At 40.0% G+C, this 15,273-nt stretch overlaps 1 protein-coding gene across 5 annotated transcripts in view; it reads right to left on the reverse strand.

The window, feature by feature from the left end:
- Positions 1 to 6,500: 6,500 nt before the first annotated feature.
- Positions 6,501 to 15,273, reverse strand: part of RNF144B (ring finger protein 144B) — a 161,847-nt gene continuing 153,074 nt past the window's right edge. For all 5 annotated transcript variants that reach the window (XM_054591839.1, XM_054591836.1, XM_054591840.1 and 2 more), the window contains 2 exons: positions 9,598 to 9,687; positions 6,501 to 8,449 (listed from right to left, as the gene is read on the reverse strand). In XM_054591839.1, coding sequence (XP_054447814.1) covers positions 8,309 to 8,449; positions 9,598 to 9,687 — 231 coding nt within the window. In that variant the 3' untranslated portion in view covers positions 6,501 to 8,308. The remainder of the gene's footprint in view (positions 8,450 to 9,597; positions 9,688 to 15,273) is intronic.

Raw genomic sequence — 15,273 nt, forward strand, 5'->3', positions numbered from 1 at the left:
TATTGTGGGTTTCAAATAATATATGGTAATCCTCTATAAACACATATACATACCCGAATTACCTTAACTATTACCTTAACTTTATTTCAGAGAGAAAAATTAATCAATAACAAGTAACTAAATGTTAAAAATTCTCCTTAAACTGATATACTCAGAATAATCCATTGTGTGATTGAAATAAGGATACGGAGGTTCTGATGTTTTTAATATAAGTACTGGAGAAAACATATCACTGGAAATTCCCTAAGCAACTTTTGTTGTACATCTTTTTCAGCCATCAAGAACTGTAAACAAACCATGCAGTTCAACTTATTGTTCTTTGTTTACTTTAAATAAACTGGTAATATATTTCACATGCTTCTGGAATTATCCATAATGTAGCAAATGGAGGCTGCTTCTGGCAATTACCAATTGCTTGCCTAATAAGAATTTCCCTTGTGCTAACTATTCTTGTGTATTTATGTGCATTGTGGGAGCTGGAGATCTTTCCCAACTTACAAAAAAGGTTAGATTTGAATTGGACCAAGAAAACAATCACTTCCAATTTTCTAGATGAGAAAACTGAGACAAAGATAAATTGTCCAAAGCCACAAGGGACTATCACACAACCTTGACTTTTGGTGCAGGCCCCTCATAACAGGCAGAAACTGGGTAACTCAAATCCATTGCTTTATTAGTCTGACTTGAGTGGAAACACCATTCTATACTTTAAACTGGCTCTTGAAAGGAGCTGTCTTCCTGGATCCAAAATGGGATTCAATCTAATCCTGAATCTCCTGAAAGTTTGTTTAAAAAAATGAGATCAACACTTCGTAAGGTACGTAATTGTCTAATCACTATGATGAGCACCTGAAAGTCATATGTTGTATGTCAGCGTAACTAAAAATAAAATTTTAAAAGTACCAGAAAAAATTAAATGAAAAAATGAGATCATGTTTTCTTCTAAGTCCACTTGGGGAAATCTGTCTCATGTAAAGACCAAGTGGCCCTCCCAAGGATGCCAGCCAGAAGCAGGGTTGCTTCTAACCCCCGGGCCATGCCAAGCTCAACTGAAACTTTAGACCAAAGGTTCCCTTGTAGGAAGCTCAATATTGCTCTTCCTTCTTCCCTGAGTTGGTGCTTTCTTCTACATGATACTATCCCATCTGCAAACTGTTTGCCTTCACAGGGCAAGGAAACACAACAGTGAAAAGTTAAATTTCCTATTGAAAATGACAATCAAAAAAAGGTTCCCATTAGCCGTTTTAAATTTAAAATAATAGAAGTCAGAGAGATGGTAGAAGAAGTTAGAGATCTGAAGCATGAGAAGGATTCTATGTGGCTTGCAGATGAAGGGGGCTGCGTGGAAGGTGGGAGAAAGAATTGAATGCTGCCCAAATGAGAATACACCTGGCCAACAACTTGCTCTTTGGCCCTGGGAGACCCTGCGCAGGGAGACCAGCCAAGAGCGCGGTGGTAGCAGGAGTAAGAAGCCGCCGGGCCCGCAAAGTCAGGAGGGGCTTCTTAGGAGGGCTTTGCTGGAAGAAGCTGGAAAGGCACTCAGACTGGGAGAGAGAACAAAGATAAAAGTGGGCCAAACTTCTGGTGCACAGAAACTGAGGTTAATAAATGTGTTGTTTCAAGCCACTTCAAAAGAAAATTAAAATAATACTCACACAACACATACGCTGACATTCTAGCTTTGCCACTAACCCCTTGCATGACCTTGTGTCACGTCACCTAGTCCCTGAATCTCATCTCCCATCTGTAAATTGGGGGAGGGGCACACGGACAGCTAGTTTCTAGAGTAATTTTAAAAGCAAAAGGAAATGGGAATGTACTTCACACACACCATATGGCATCACGTAAATGCAAGTTTTTATAAAAAAACCTCTGCCTCCCCAAATGTCATTGTGTTGATAGGAATTCTGCATTTTTTTCTCCACACATCCTCCATTTTAATTGAGCATAAAATTAGCTAAATATTTGTGAAATACTGCTTTGTGAAAAAGCAACATGAAGACATTTTTAAATCTAAAAGGACAATGTATTTACTGCGCTCATTCCTCTCTCAACACACTTTTATAAGTTTGAAATCTATAAGCCCCCCTCTTCTCCTTTGGGATCAGTGTCTGGCTGAAAACTCGTGCCCACACGCACAGCCGTGGCACACACAGCACAATGTCCTACAGTACTGCGACACTTCCGCTCCTCCACCTCCTGACAAACAACACTAAGAAGTACTTCGACATCTATGATCTCATCCGCTCCTTCTAAGCCAGAGCTAAGATGGATGAAATGATGGTGTATGATAGATGGCTGGCCCTGGACCACACAACCGGTCAAGAGCAAGGTCAGGCCTGGAACTGAAGTCATCTAATTGCAAGCTGGCGTCTGCCCGCCCCCTCCACCTCCCAGCCCCCTCGCACACACTCGGGGTAGGAGAGGGCAGGGAGAACAGAGGACGCTCCCCGCTTGTTCTGTGCCCCAGGTGACACCAGATTTGCCAACCCTCTCCCAACACTCCGTTCATGTGCCCTTGTGGTGCCAAAGTCCCAGGGCCAGGCTAGAATTTGGGACACACCATGCAGGGTGGTGTGTGGATTTCTGGACTTGTTTGCTTTTAGTTAAACCAAGTGGCTTGGATTTAAAAAGTAAGGCCAGGTTGATCAATAATCAAAAGTCCCATAACTCACCTCAAGAAAACCTTTATGTTTATTTTATGCAAATATGCTCAATAGCATTAATGTTAACTAACCATCCACTCCCCTCAAAAGAAAATATACAATTCGAACCATGCCTGATCATTAAAAATCTACAAAATAAAATAACATTAATTTCCTTCTCATCAAAAGCCCAAATTGTAGTTTTAACATACAAAAAGGGAACTGATAAAATTGAAAAACATAAAAGCAGAAAATGGAACTCAAATATAAACACACACACACAAATAATATGAACTTCCAGAACGAATTTCATATATATCGTAAATATGAAATTATATTTCTTACATGTATAAGAAATTCATTCTGCTAGTTCATTCTTTAGGGCCTCATTTCTTGCTGTTAAAACTGTCACTTGGTTGATTTATTTGGTGATTGGGCAGAAATACACATCAGAGTACAAGCTGCTAAACATTAATAAGAAAGGATTTGGATCTGCATTAACAATTGCTTTGAGCTTGGTTTGTAAACATTAAAAGGAACCTGTGAGAATGTACTTTGTACTTGTGTGGAAGAAGCAAACATTTTGGCATTTGAAGTAAATCTGATTCTAGTTCCAGTATTAGCCAGTCAGATACAGTTAGTTAATGAATCACCTTCCATCTCCCGCCCTTCTCTGGCTGAACCCCAGGGGGCGACCGGGTTCGATCTCAGGAGGGACCCTCCAACCTCAGCACACTGCCAGGCACACCAAAACACAGCGTTGAAGTGATTTTTCAAAATAATAAGTTATTCTCTTACACATACTTCCACTGATGCAAATAACCAAGAGGGAAGTACATTCTCTTGGGACTCAGATACGGGAGCGAAAGCAGGCTCAGAATTACTGACCAACGTAAGAGCATTCGAGCACCTTCAAGCAGTCTGGCGTTCCTCTTCTGGCTGCCACTCGTGAGAGTGCGACCCTTGGCAAGACAACACAAAACCATCGCTTTCTCCGTGAAAAGGATCTGTTCCATTTATCTCATAGAACTGTTCTCAAAGTTCTTTAAAGAATATATTAATAAATATATTAAAAACATTATAATTGCTATTAAATTATTTGAAGACAATTTTTTTTCTCATAATGTAGAGTTGTATACTATCTTTTGGGTTGTTTTCTTTTTAAAAAAAAACACCCTAGATTTATTATCTAATAAATGGAAATAACTGAATTACAGAAAACCCTAGTTGTAATTCCCAAAATTCACTGGATTCATAATTTACACTGTGATAAGTCTTGCTGGTCAGGCATTGCCTAAAATCACTGCTGTATAAAATGATTCACTCAAAAATTCTTTCAGAATGCAAATTTAAGTTTAGCAAACAAAAACCACACTCAAAAAATGAAATAATCTTGACATTCTAGGAGATGATTAAGTAAATTAAAAAACCATAATCCAAAATGTTTTAAAATGATGTTATTGATTTCCTCAAAACTGAAAGATTAGAAAATAAAATTTCAATCTGTTATTCAGTTATAAGCCTTTGTACTCGGGTATAGTAGCATATAATATTCAATTAAAAGGCATCAACACCAGTATACGAATGCGAGCTTTCAGTTTTGCAGAAACACAAGTCCTAGTTGTTAACCAACTTCTGGCACTCCACTGTAGAGGAGTCCGGCCTTGAATACTAATCAAATGGAAATGAGCTTAAGGTAACGCTTCCTTTCTTAAGAAAATCATAACAAGGAAACACATTCCTCTAATAAGCTTTTGGATGGTTAGAACTGACCTGAGAGCATGTAGTCCAATCCATGTTTTACAGAACTAATGGCTTTGATGCCTGGTAGCGTTTTTATTAGAATGATCAACGGCCTAAATTACTGGTTCTCTCTCTAGCTAACCACCAATGCCTGTGCACTGGCAGTGTGGAGTGTCACACGTACAAGAAGAAAGCCTGCAGCAAGTGAAGGCCCGGCATTTGCTCCCATTTCTTTGAAGACACAAGGTAGCAAGAGTTACTTCCATAAACAGTACTGCAGGTTTGCATGCTTTGTTAATTCTGAGTCTAGGATTTAACAGTGACTTGGTTGGCTCTTAGAGGATAAAATTGAACATATCTAAAAACATGCAGCGCAACAAGAGTTAGCACACTTAATTTCCTGCTCCATATTTATTGGGGCTACAGAGACTAAAACAGCTATTTTTCTCTCAAATAATTGAAAAAATATGACACATAACAAAACTTAAATATATAACAAAACTTTCTGGATCATGAATCGACATACAATGCAATAGCCTATAGATATCAGTTGTGACAGCTTTATAAAACCTCACTTCATCTAAGGCTTCTGAAATTGTTTCTGAAGGTACATATATGTTAATGATCTACACACATAAAGGCATCCATTCATGAACAGAAAGTATTTTAGACGCAGTTTCAGGGAAGGTTAAAGTAATACGTACACATTTCAATTCTGAATAAAAATTGAATAAGATTTAAGAGACAAATTTGGGGTTCCAGGAGAGAGGGCTTTACATCCAAATAAGAATTTAGATTTTTCAGACTTGGATAGGTAAAATTTTTTGTGATCCAGGCTGTAAGAAAATTCACACTGTGAATTACTCAATTTTCAAAGACCTCCTTCAAAAGAGATTTCGAGTCCAGAGCAAACATCCACGGCATGAACAAACAGGATGCCTAAGATTCTAAAACTTGCCTCGATGTGACTTTCTTCCTCACCTCCCTCCCCAAGAACAAGGGAAAAATTCCTAGAAGGGGCAAGGGCTAGATGTTACGCCATTACATCCAGCAGTGTTTCTGGATGGTAAGTTATTACACCCAGATTACAATTTTGGTGAAGGACTTTTCAATTCCTATTCCAAATGGACTACACTCTACCACTCCGAACACAAAAAGATTTTCCCAAAAAATCCAAACATTATCGTGTAGACCCAGATTTCTTCCTAGGACAGAATGAGAATCACTAGGAAAGAATAAAGCTGACAGAGGGAAGAGACAAGGTTAAACCCTTCCACCAGCCAGTTATCCAAAATGGTAACACCAGCCCGTTATCAAAGTTGTCAGCTCTCTCCTGTGCAAACAAATTTTCTTGGTTGGCTTATATCTTGGCCCTTGATGCATCAGAAATATACTTGGGTTTCACCTACCAATCTGTCCTGTTGATTCTGACAGTTTCACAGAGGCCAACTCATCTAGCTATTTAAGGAAGCAGCACCGTGTTCCAGGTACTTTTCCAAATTTAAAGACTTAAACACTACTATTTTAAATCTGTTTGACAAACAACCCCTACTAGTTATCCCCTATGAAAGAAAAGGAGCCAATTCTATTATAACAGTGTTCCTGTGAGAAGGCAAGTCCCTTCCACTTATTTTTCAAGAAAATAACGTAGATGTTTTCTTCCACTTTTACTCCACATTCAGGAGCTCCACCTTTGATAACACAGCCGTTACGTAACTTGAAATCAGCCACTCTTTTATGAATCTTTGTGGAACCAAGGTTCCAGAGTTTGCTAATTGAGTAGTACATTGCAACTACTGACATTCTTGATACAAAAAGTCAGTACGGTTGAGTTGCTATGATCCCCTGAGCAGTTACAAATGCCTTTAACTACGATGAGGCAGTGTAAGACAAGGCAAATTATTCAAATATATATATATACACTTAAATTTATACTAATATGAAATACATTGATAAAGAGTATTGATTTTTTTTCTGTTTTGAGTTTCGAAAGAAAATAAAGACACAATATTGATAAATTTCTAATAAATGATTAAAAAGGTTTTTGGTTGGCTGCCATTCAAAAGTGTTCCCAGAGTTCTCATCAATGTTCTATACAAACTGTAAATAAAAATATACATGACCAAAAGTAATATACATATATCAATATGTATGAATTAAAGTTCCTTAAATATACACAATCCCCACTTAGGATACATTCCATTACATAGGCAAAGCATTATCCTTTAATAATAGGTCCAGGATAGCAGCAATTTAATAATCTAGTTATCCAGTTACCTCAGAATATATCATAGTTCCTGATAGTTCCTTATACTTTACCCTCGGCTTCATGGAGAGCGCTCTGTTAACACTTAGCACAGTTCTCACGAGGCACCAGGCTACATTGCTAGTGGCAGTTATATCATCCTGTCATTGGAGAAACAGTCATTGTCTTTTCAAAACCCGTTTATTCAAAATCTGACTAATGATAGAATGGGAAAAATAAGTCACAATGAGGGTATACAAATCAAAACTACTGAATATATATATATAATGCTTTTACATTTTATTTCTATTATATTTTTGTTGTTTTATCAGTGCCTTTTGCATACAGAATTCAGATTGCCCTAACAGATACTAAACTCTGCTGAGAAGACAGCTGCTCTGAATTGTGTTTGAAAATACATAAATAATGTGATTATCAATCAGTGTTTTTACAAACTGAGATGAGAGTACTAAGTATCCTTTTTAAAAAGTTACTAAAGTTTATGAGTCTGTACTTGGGTAAGTTAAGAACTTGTAACCAAAATTTACATATATAATATGCACAAAATATGTAGGTTGATTTATAATAAACAGTATTAGTCACAGAAGGAAATATAGACTGGATTTTACATAAACATTTGTGTGTTGTACTATTGTGTGCAATAGTACTCACTATGCTTTTGTATTTATACCCAGGCATGCCAATGGATAGAAATTCTAGGTAGGCAGCAAGTTATACGGGTTCTAGATGAACCAACGGGCGTGGTGTGTACCTGGAGGTCTAATTCCACATCCGTTGGGTGCATGAACACAGCTAAGAAAGGTCCCTGTTATCTATGATGAAGGTTTTGAACTTCTGCCACTGCACCCAAATCCTTCTTGTAAAATAAGCTTGTAGACAGCAGCTACCGGCTACAGGAGAAGGGTTTATCACCTTAAAAAAGTTAACACTTGCCGAGAGAGAGGCTAAGTTAGACCATATTGTTTTAGATGTCGAAACCCTTTTACTGGGAAAGGACAATTTCCTCTGCACAGAAGTTTCTCCTGCTTGAAGCTGGGATCACACAGGGAGAAACCCATTGTGTTTCTGCCAACTCACTGTGGGAATGCTGGGAAAGCACACCCAGTAGCTGGCAGGGGCAGAGCCACCACACTGACTCCTAAGATAAGCAGCCTGCTTTATCACCATTGTGAAAGTATTCCCCAAAACAGTCTTATCCATGGGTTTTCCCCCATGTTTCCCATGGTAGTCAAACAGCAAACAGCACTTGAGCTTCTCAGTGATCATGTATATTGCCAACCACGACAACACCTTTATTATATTGAATGTTCATTCACTCAGGCTCCTTGAATCTGGCTGGAAGTTGAACAGTCCAGTGGGATCTTTCAGATGATAAAACGATGATGTGTTAGCTCCTTCCCAGGAACCCGAAGCTTCTGACGTGCTCCACAGACACAACCTGGACTGCAGAACCGATTGTCTTTACATAGGAACACACACACCACTGCCTGGCCTTTGCTGATGCCCCAGGCAGGCAGGCAAGTCTGGACACAGAGGCACTTCCAAAATTTGGCAAGAAAAAGGAGGCAAGTTCACTAAGTGGGACTTTATCACTTTGTTGTCTTGTATGTAAAAGACATGTGTGGCACACAGACACAAAGAGAGACAGAGATCTTTAGGTTGTGGATGGGTCATGCTTTTTCTTCTTGCCCCGGCAGGACTTGCAGACACAACAGATTATACACGGGGAAGCCAGAAGCAACAAGGGTGAAGTCACCAAGGCGATGATGCCCAAGCCCACAAGAATCCCAACCACCTGGAAATTTAGAAAAAAAAGAAAACGAGTTTAGCAGTTAAGTCTTCCTGTATGTATACTACACCATCAGCTATGGACTGAATGCTTGTGCCCACCCCAACCCCCGCCAATGCCCAACACACACACACACAAGTGCATGCTGAAAACCTAATTCCCAATATGATGATGTGAGGCCCTCGTGAAGGGAACGGAGCCCTCATAAGAAGAGACGCCAGAGAGCCTGCCGCTTCTCTTGACCCTCTGCCATGTGAGACACAATGAGAAGATGGCCATCTGTAAACCAACAAGTCCAGAACCTGTCCCCAATCCTGCTGGCAGCCTGACCTTGAACTTCCAGTCTCCAGATCCGTGAGAAATAAACTTCTGCTGTTTAAGCCTCCCAGTCTATGGTAATTTGGTATAGCAGCCTGAACTAAGACACCAGCTCAGGCACATAAAACAGTCACAATTATGGGACCTTTTCTCCAGTCCTCAACAATGGTCTGAACTGAATAAACCAGGACAATACCAAAGACTAAATCAAAGTGAGAAGAACAAACCAAATGCTAACTCAGGCTCTGGCACGAGCTCAGTATAATCATGAAATGTTGGTGTTGGCTCTCTCTCTACCTGAGTTTCCTCAACAGTCTCAGAGGGATGTTAATAATAATTACTAGGCTATTAACACTGACTCCTCGCAAAAGGAACATGGCCTTTAATAAATATGAAACACTATTAAAAATAAACCAGGACTCCCTTTGAACCTGCTACATAAACATACAATGGCATGTACAGAGGGATCCAAGCCCCAGCGGGGGCTTATCAGGTTTGAGAGCGCTGCCTTTCATAGCAAACATGCCATGCAGGGCTTTAGGAAAGCCAATCCACCATTTCCTTCAGGAGGAAAGGGCATCTGCCCTCATTCTGTAAGTCCCTCTTAATTATTTGGCCGCTCTGGTGCCCTGCCCCTCCACTAACCCTCAAGAGCACTGTGCTCATCAATCAAGTCCAGGCAATTGCTCCATTACTTTTCCCCAGCCCTCCCCCAGCGCTCCCAGAGCCTCCCAGGCTAAGATGGGTAACAGGAGTAAATGGGGAGGATGGACAGGTGGGCTTTTGAAGCCATCCTATGTCTAGTTTATCTCATTCGCCTTTTAAGGTCAGGGTACCTGCGTTCGGTTCCATATCACTGAGGCTCTTGAATGGCCAAGCTTATTCCTACATGGCCCTTTGTCATAATGTCTGAGGAAAATGTCGCTCTGAAAAACAAAGAGAAAGGTTTTCAGAAACATTTTGAATTGAGAGATGGACATTAACCACATCAGATCACCTTAGTGGAAGCAAAGGCTTTCTAGGGATATTCATAACAGCCTCTAGGAATTCCAAACCCATGATCTTTAGACTTTATCTTAGTATTTTTATATATCACCAAGTGAAAACAGATCCTAACCAATGAAACTCTTGACTGCGTCTAAAAGAGATAACAGCCTGACCAATTATCTTCAAGGTATGATATGAAATGAGAGGACCGCAAGTAAGGCAGCTGGAAGGTAGCTGTGGTAAACAAGGTGATAAAATGCCAGTGGCTGGCATGGAGAAGAGGAAAATACAGTCATGAGATATTAAGAAGGTAACTAACCAGGTGGCAAAATAAGGAGAAATCAGATTAGGTGGAAGTCCTGGGGTAAAAGGTAATTGTTTTGTTAAGAAAAACAACAACATGGACATGGATTTTGTTGGGAAGTGACGACCAGTTTGGACAAGTGGAACTTGAGAGATACATATGACTTCCAAGTAGTACTGTTCAAAAGGCAGCTGGTTACATATATGGGGATTTGGGGAAAATGGTTTGGGAATCAGCATGCATAGGGTAGAAGAAACCACAGAAGTAAATGAGATCCTAGGGAGAACACAGACTGAGAGGCACACAAGCTGTTGAACACAGACATAAGAATGGGTCAAGGAGGAGTCTGGGAAAGAAACTGAGAAGTGGCCAGAAACATAGAAGGGAAACCTGAAGAAATGGAATCACTGAAATGGAGGTGGTCAAGATACCAAAGGCAGCAGGGAATCTAGGTAAGATGAGAAGTGTCCCTTGGATTTTACCCAAAATAAATCACTTGAAGCCTCAGAAGAATACAGTCAGGGGGTGACTAAATGACAATATGAGCACACAGCAACGACTGGAGGTAAGTGTCAACAGCTACAGGTGATTATGTTTTACTGAGGCTTTGCTGCTAAAGGGAGAAGAGAAATAGAAGGGCAGTAAGGGAAAGATGTAGGTTTTGAGGAAAGTGTTAACTCATTTTTAAATGAGACACAGCTGAATGCAGATAGAGACTAGAGTGGAGAGAAGTTGAAGTCAGAGGAGAGAGGAAAGACAACTGAAGGGTACAGATCGCCGGAGTGCCCAAGGCAGAAGATTGAGAATGCCTCACCCTCTCACAGTGGTAGCTTATAAGATTGGAACTATATCAGCTAAATTTTTTAGATCTGATTCACATGTATCTGAGTGGAGGAATTTTTTTTTCCACATTCTCTTGATGTTAAAATTTAACCAGCATTAATAACATGGTAAAATAGACCAGCGAGTGTGTTCAAAGATCAACAGACTATAACTTTGAAAAACTATCTCAAAGCCAGCATAATTAAGGGCTTTGTGAGTTGATCTATTTTTAACAATTAGAAATTTTTAATTAAGTAACCCACTAAGTATCTTCCTCTCACTGCAGTTTTCTTTGTATTTAGCCTCTTTTCTCTTCCTAGCAGCCAGAATGTGCTTTCATAAAGGCTTAGCAGTTGCAGAAGACAGAAAACTCATCTGGGATTTTCCTGCTGTAACGGACACATTCTTCTGATTAACAACACTTGTATGATGCTTTTTTGTTAGGTAGTTTCCTTTATGCTTCACAGGTCCCTTGAGACAGGGCCACTATTATTCTTCTTTTAAGATGCAATCATTGTGCCTGGTCACCCAGTGAGGAGGGGCAGAACCAGGAGTCGAGTGCTCCTCCAACCCACCAAGGTGCCCCGGGGCCTTCTCAGACGTCATTGGGCTGATCTCACCAGCCAGCTGTGGCACATGCCATATGCAACCTTTCCTGGGGCCACAGGAGGGTCTCCTGCAGCTGAGCTTTGTGCAGGGCGTTGTCTAGACAAACACCATTCAAAGTGTGGTCCTCACTCCATCAGCATCACTTGGAGTGGCTTAGAAATGCAGGTTCCCAGGTCCCACTGCAGACCTCTAAGGTGGGGTATGGTATCTACCCTTTAACACACCTTTCATGTGTTTCTGATGTTCAATATGATTTTAGAGACACTACTTTAGAAAATTTACTTTAGAATGACATTTCTCAAACAGCGTTCCATAAAAAACCAGTGCCCTGAGAACCAGTGGTGATTCTGGGTATTCTCTGGCAAGGTCAAGTGAGTTTAGGAAAAGTTGCATCTTGAAGGTATACAGTGTATGTTAGTGTGGCAGTGGAACCTGTTTATTTGACCTAGTGAGTCCCAAACACCTTTAAGGGTTACAGTTTCCAAGGGATACTGTTCTAGGCTGAAGTGACTTTCGGACAACTCAAGTATATCCTTCACTTCCTATAATAAACTGAAATGAGTAACTGTCTGTGGTAGTGTTAGTTCTGAACTTTTAAAGTTCAGGTCTGCCATAAAGCTTTGATAAAGCTTCAAGGTGACACCAACAAGTACAATCAAGTAGATGTGAACCTCGCTGAAACACACATTATATGGAATAAGTGCTTTTAATTCTAGAATTAGAATAAGCATTACTGTATCTTTTTAAATGAGATTGGTTTCAGGACAACATTACAATTACCTTACATAGCACCTGATAAAAGTGTTAAGGGAATATATGAATATCACTTATATATTCATGGATTTTCAGTCACTGTGAGATTTTGACCTTTTTCATTTTCTACTTCGGGACTTTTTCCCTCTATATCTGAAATGATTATAAAACAGATTTTTTGTGAGAATTTTAAAAACTCTATCAAAACAATTTGGGGTCATGATAAAGCCCCATCCACAAAAGTATATATGAAAGCACATAAAATGCTGCAAGCTTCATTGATTTTAGTGCTACTATTAAGTTAATCAGTTTTTGCTTGTCTCATGATTGTGATTAATCTTTCTTAAAGTTTGTGCATAGGTAACAGAGTGTTACTTTTTAAGATACATAAATGGCAGTAAACTAATTGCGGGAATCCCTTAAGTAGGATAGTGAGAGGTAAAGAATTAGGATTCTGTCTTCTGTGTGTTCTCATCTGTATTCAGCTTCCTGCTCTGGGTTTTGTACTTGAGTGCTTTTTCTTTACAAATGCTCTCTTACCACTCTGAGGTCTGCTGACTGTACCTGTTGAACATACTTCTGATATTCTGCACATTACGGAAAAAGACAAATTTTATAAGTTTGTGCTCTGCTAACTGTAGACATTTATTATTCTGTGTGTTATCTTTCTTTGCAACCACCTGTGGTCTATCATCTCTTACTAATTATGGTAACAGGGAGGGAGACATCCAGAAGAGATGTTTATTTGTACTATTCAGCTAATCTGTGAATGTAAAAACTACACTGTTGCCTTGCTATAACCCAATCTCCTATTAAGTGGAAAAATTATCTGTCTTGAAATTCATCCTAGCAGGTGGAGTTGAGCTAAACTCCTTCTGGTTTTTCATCGAATTCAAACTATAATGTGGCCCCATGGCATCGGCCCAAGGGGCAGTGAGGTGCCAGTGTACCAAGGGCTCCTTAGTTTTTCCATTAATTCTAATCTAAGAGGCTTTTACCTACATGTTTACTGTACTTGTTTACAGACTGTAGGTAGATGTCACTTAAAAGCTGGGTTTAGTAAACACTTACCCCCTGCACCCCCCCGCCCCCAAAAGAATACTTCATCCTCTGAAAGAGCAGGTCCGAGGTTCAAGGCAGGAACACATTCAAAACTCAGAATCACTCTGTTTGGTGTCTATCTCAGGCCTGGCTTTTGGACAACGCCCTTCTCCCAGACCCATGCTCTAAAACTTTCCTGTAAACAGGGATCAATCCCACCATCTGACATAGAACACTTGTCTACAGAAAAAAAATCATTACCAAAAAGCCAATGCCCCTGGCTAAAACCGAGAAAATGAGGTCTCAGAAAACAATGACCATACAAAGATGCTGTGTATCCAGCCACCTAGCATCTCATTTCATCTGTACCATTTCATCTCGAGTCCCAGAACAATACAAGTGACAGAACAGTGTGTTCTTTGCAAGTCCATACCACAAACACATTTCCGCCAGGGGATGGGCGGATCTGGCACACATATTTATCCCTTACACTCCTGCTTCCTTAAAAGAACCTCATGGGCTCAGCCTGCTTGTGGATCTGAATCCAACTAATACTACTCTGGTTAAACCTGGAAGAAAATGAAAAACGATTTCTTCCTATTGTAAAGCATGAAGGGTGTACAATCTGTCAAATCCTCATCTAGAATATTACTCACTTAGAATTATGAGAGGTCTCAACTATCAAACATAAGTGTAATTCAAGGATTATAATAGAATTTTTTAAAAGAATGAAAACATTTCTTTCAACCCAAGCTGCTAAGCTTCTAAAATGTCAATCTTTTTCTCCCCAATTTATACCTCTTCTTGAAACACGGACATGAAATTGATTAAGGTTCTTACTCATAGATGTCACAGCATAGACAACTTATCAAATTTTCAGTTAAAAATCAGGCCCATGGTGGCCAGCACGCTCCCCATGTTAAATGCACATTCGTTTTCCAATTGTGTATGATATTAAGGCACTACAAGACTCGCTTATTGAACTGAAGCAAACTGGACAATCAAAATGGAGAGCTGAGAAAACAATGACCACCCATGACTGAGGGCTTACACTGATATGGACACATTTTATTGGCCCAAAGTGCCAAAAGAGAAAATACCTATAAACTTAGGCTAGCTCAAACTTTAAAACACTGTAACTGAAAACAGTAGAATGAATTCCCAATAATCCTTCACACCACCTTTTAACTCGGACGTTACCATTAGCAGCCTTAGCGCTGGACTGAATGAAACTACACCTGAATTTGAGAAGACATCCTTCATGAATGGTTAGGAAAAAGAACAGTGAGACCAGATCTCTTTATCTAGAAGAGAGCCCTGACAAAACAGGAGCAACACCTCTGTCATGCCAATGAATGAGTTATTTGAGAGACATCACTGAACTGATTTGAATGCCTTTTTTATTTAAATTCAAAAAGAGGAAAGCAACCTAATTGTGGTAGGCAGGGTAATGGCTCCCCTAACGATGCCCATGGTTTTTCCCCACAACTTGTGAGAATGTTGTAAGTATGACAAACTGTAAGGCCTTGAGATGGGAGAGATTCTCCTGTATTGCCCAGATGGGCTCAATCTAATCTCAGAGAAGCCTTCCCAGCTGTGGTCAGAGGGAATGACTCAGGAAGCTATGACTATGAAAGAAGGGTCAGAGAGCTGTGGTGCTGCTGACTTTGAAGACAGAGAAAGAGGCCACAAGCCAAGGAATGTAGGCAGCCTCAAAAAGCTGGAAAAGGCCAAGGAATGGATTCTGTCCTAGAGCTTCCAGGGGGCAGGGGTGGGGATGGGGGCGGGGGGGGGGGGGGGGGCGGGGGAGTAGTCCTGAGCACACCTCGATTTTAACCCAGTGAGATTCACATTAGATTTCTAATGTACAGAGCTAAAGATAATAAAATTGTGTCGTTTTAAGCAAACGTTTGTGGTTGTTTGTTACAATAGCAACATAAAACTAATACACTAACAGTCCTTTACACAAAGGAATGAGACAATGCCCCAAAGCAGG

The sequence above is a fragment of the Pteronotus mesoamericanus genome, unplaced genomic scaffold (genome assembly GCF_021234165.1).
Source record: "Pteronotus mesoamericanus isolate MK-2021 breed Mesoamerican mustached bat unplaced genomic scaffold, CSHL_Meso_final scaffold_31, whole genome shotgun sequence".
Lineage (NCBI taxonomy): Eukaryota > Metazoa > Chordata > Mammalia > Chiroptera > Mormoopidae > Pteronotus > Pteronotus mesoamericanus.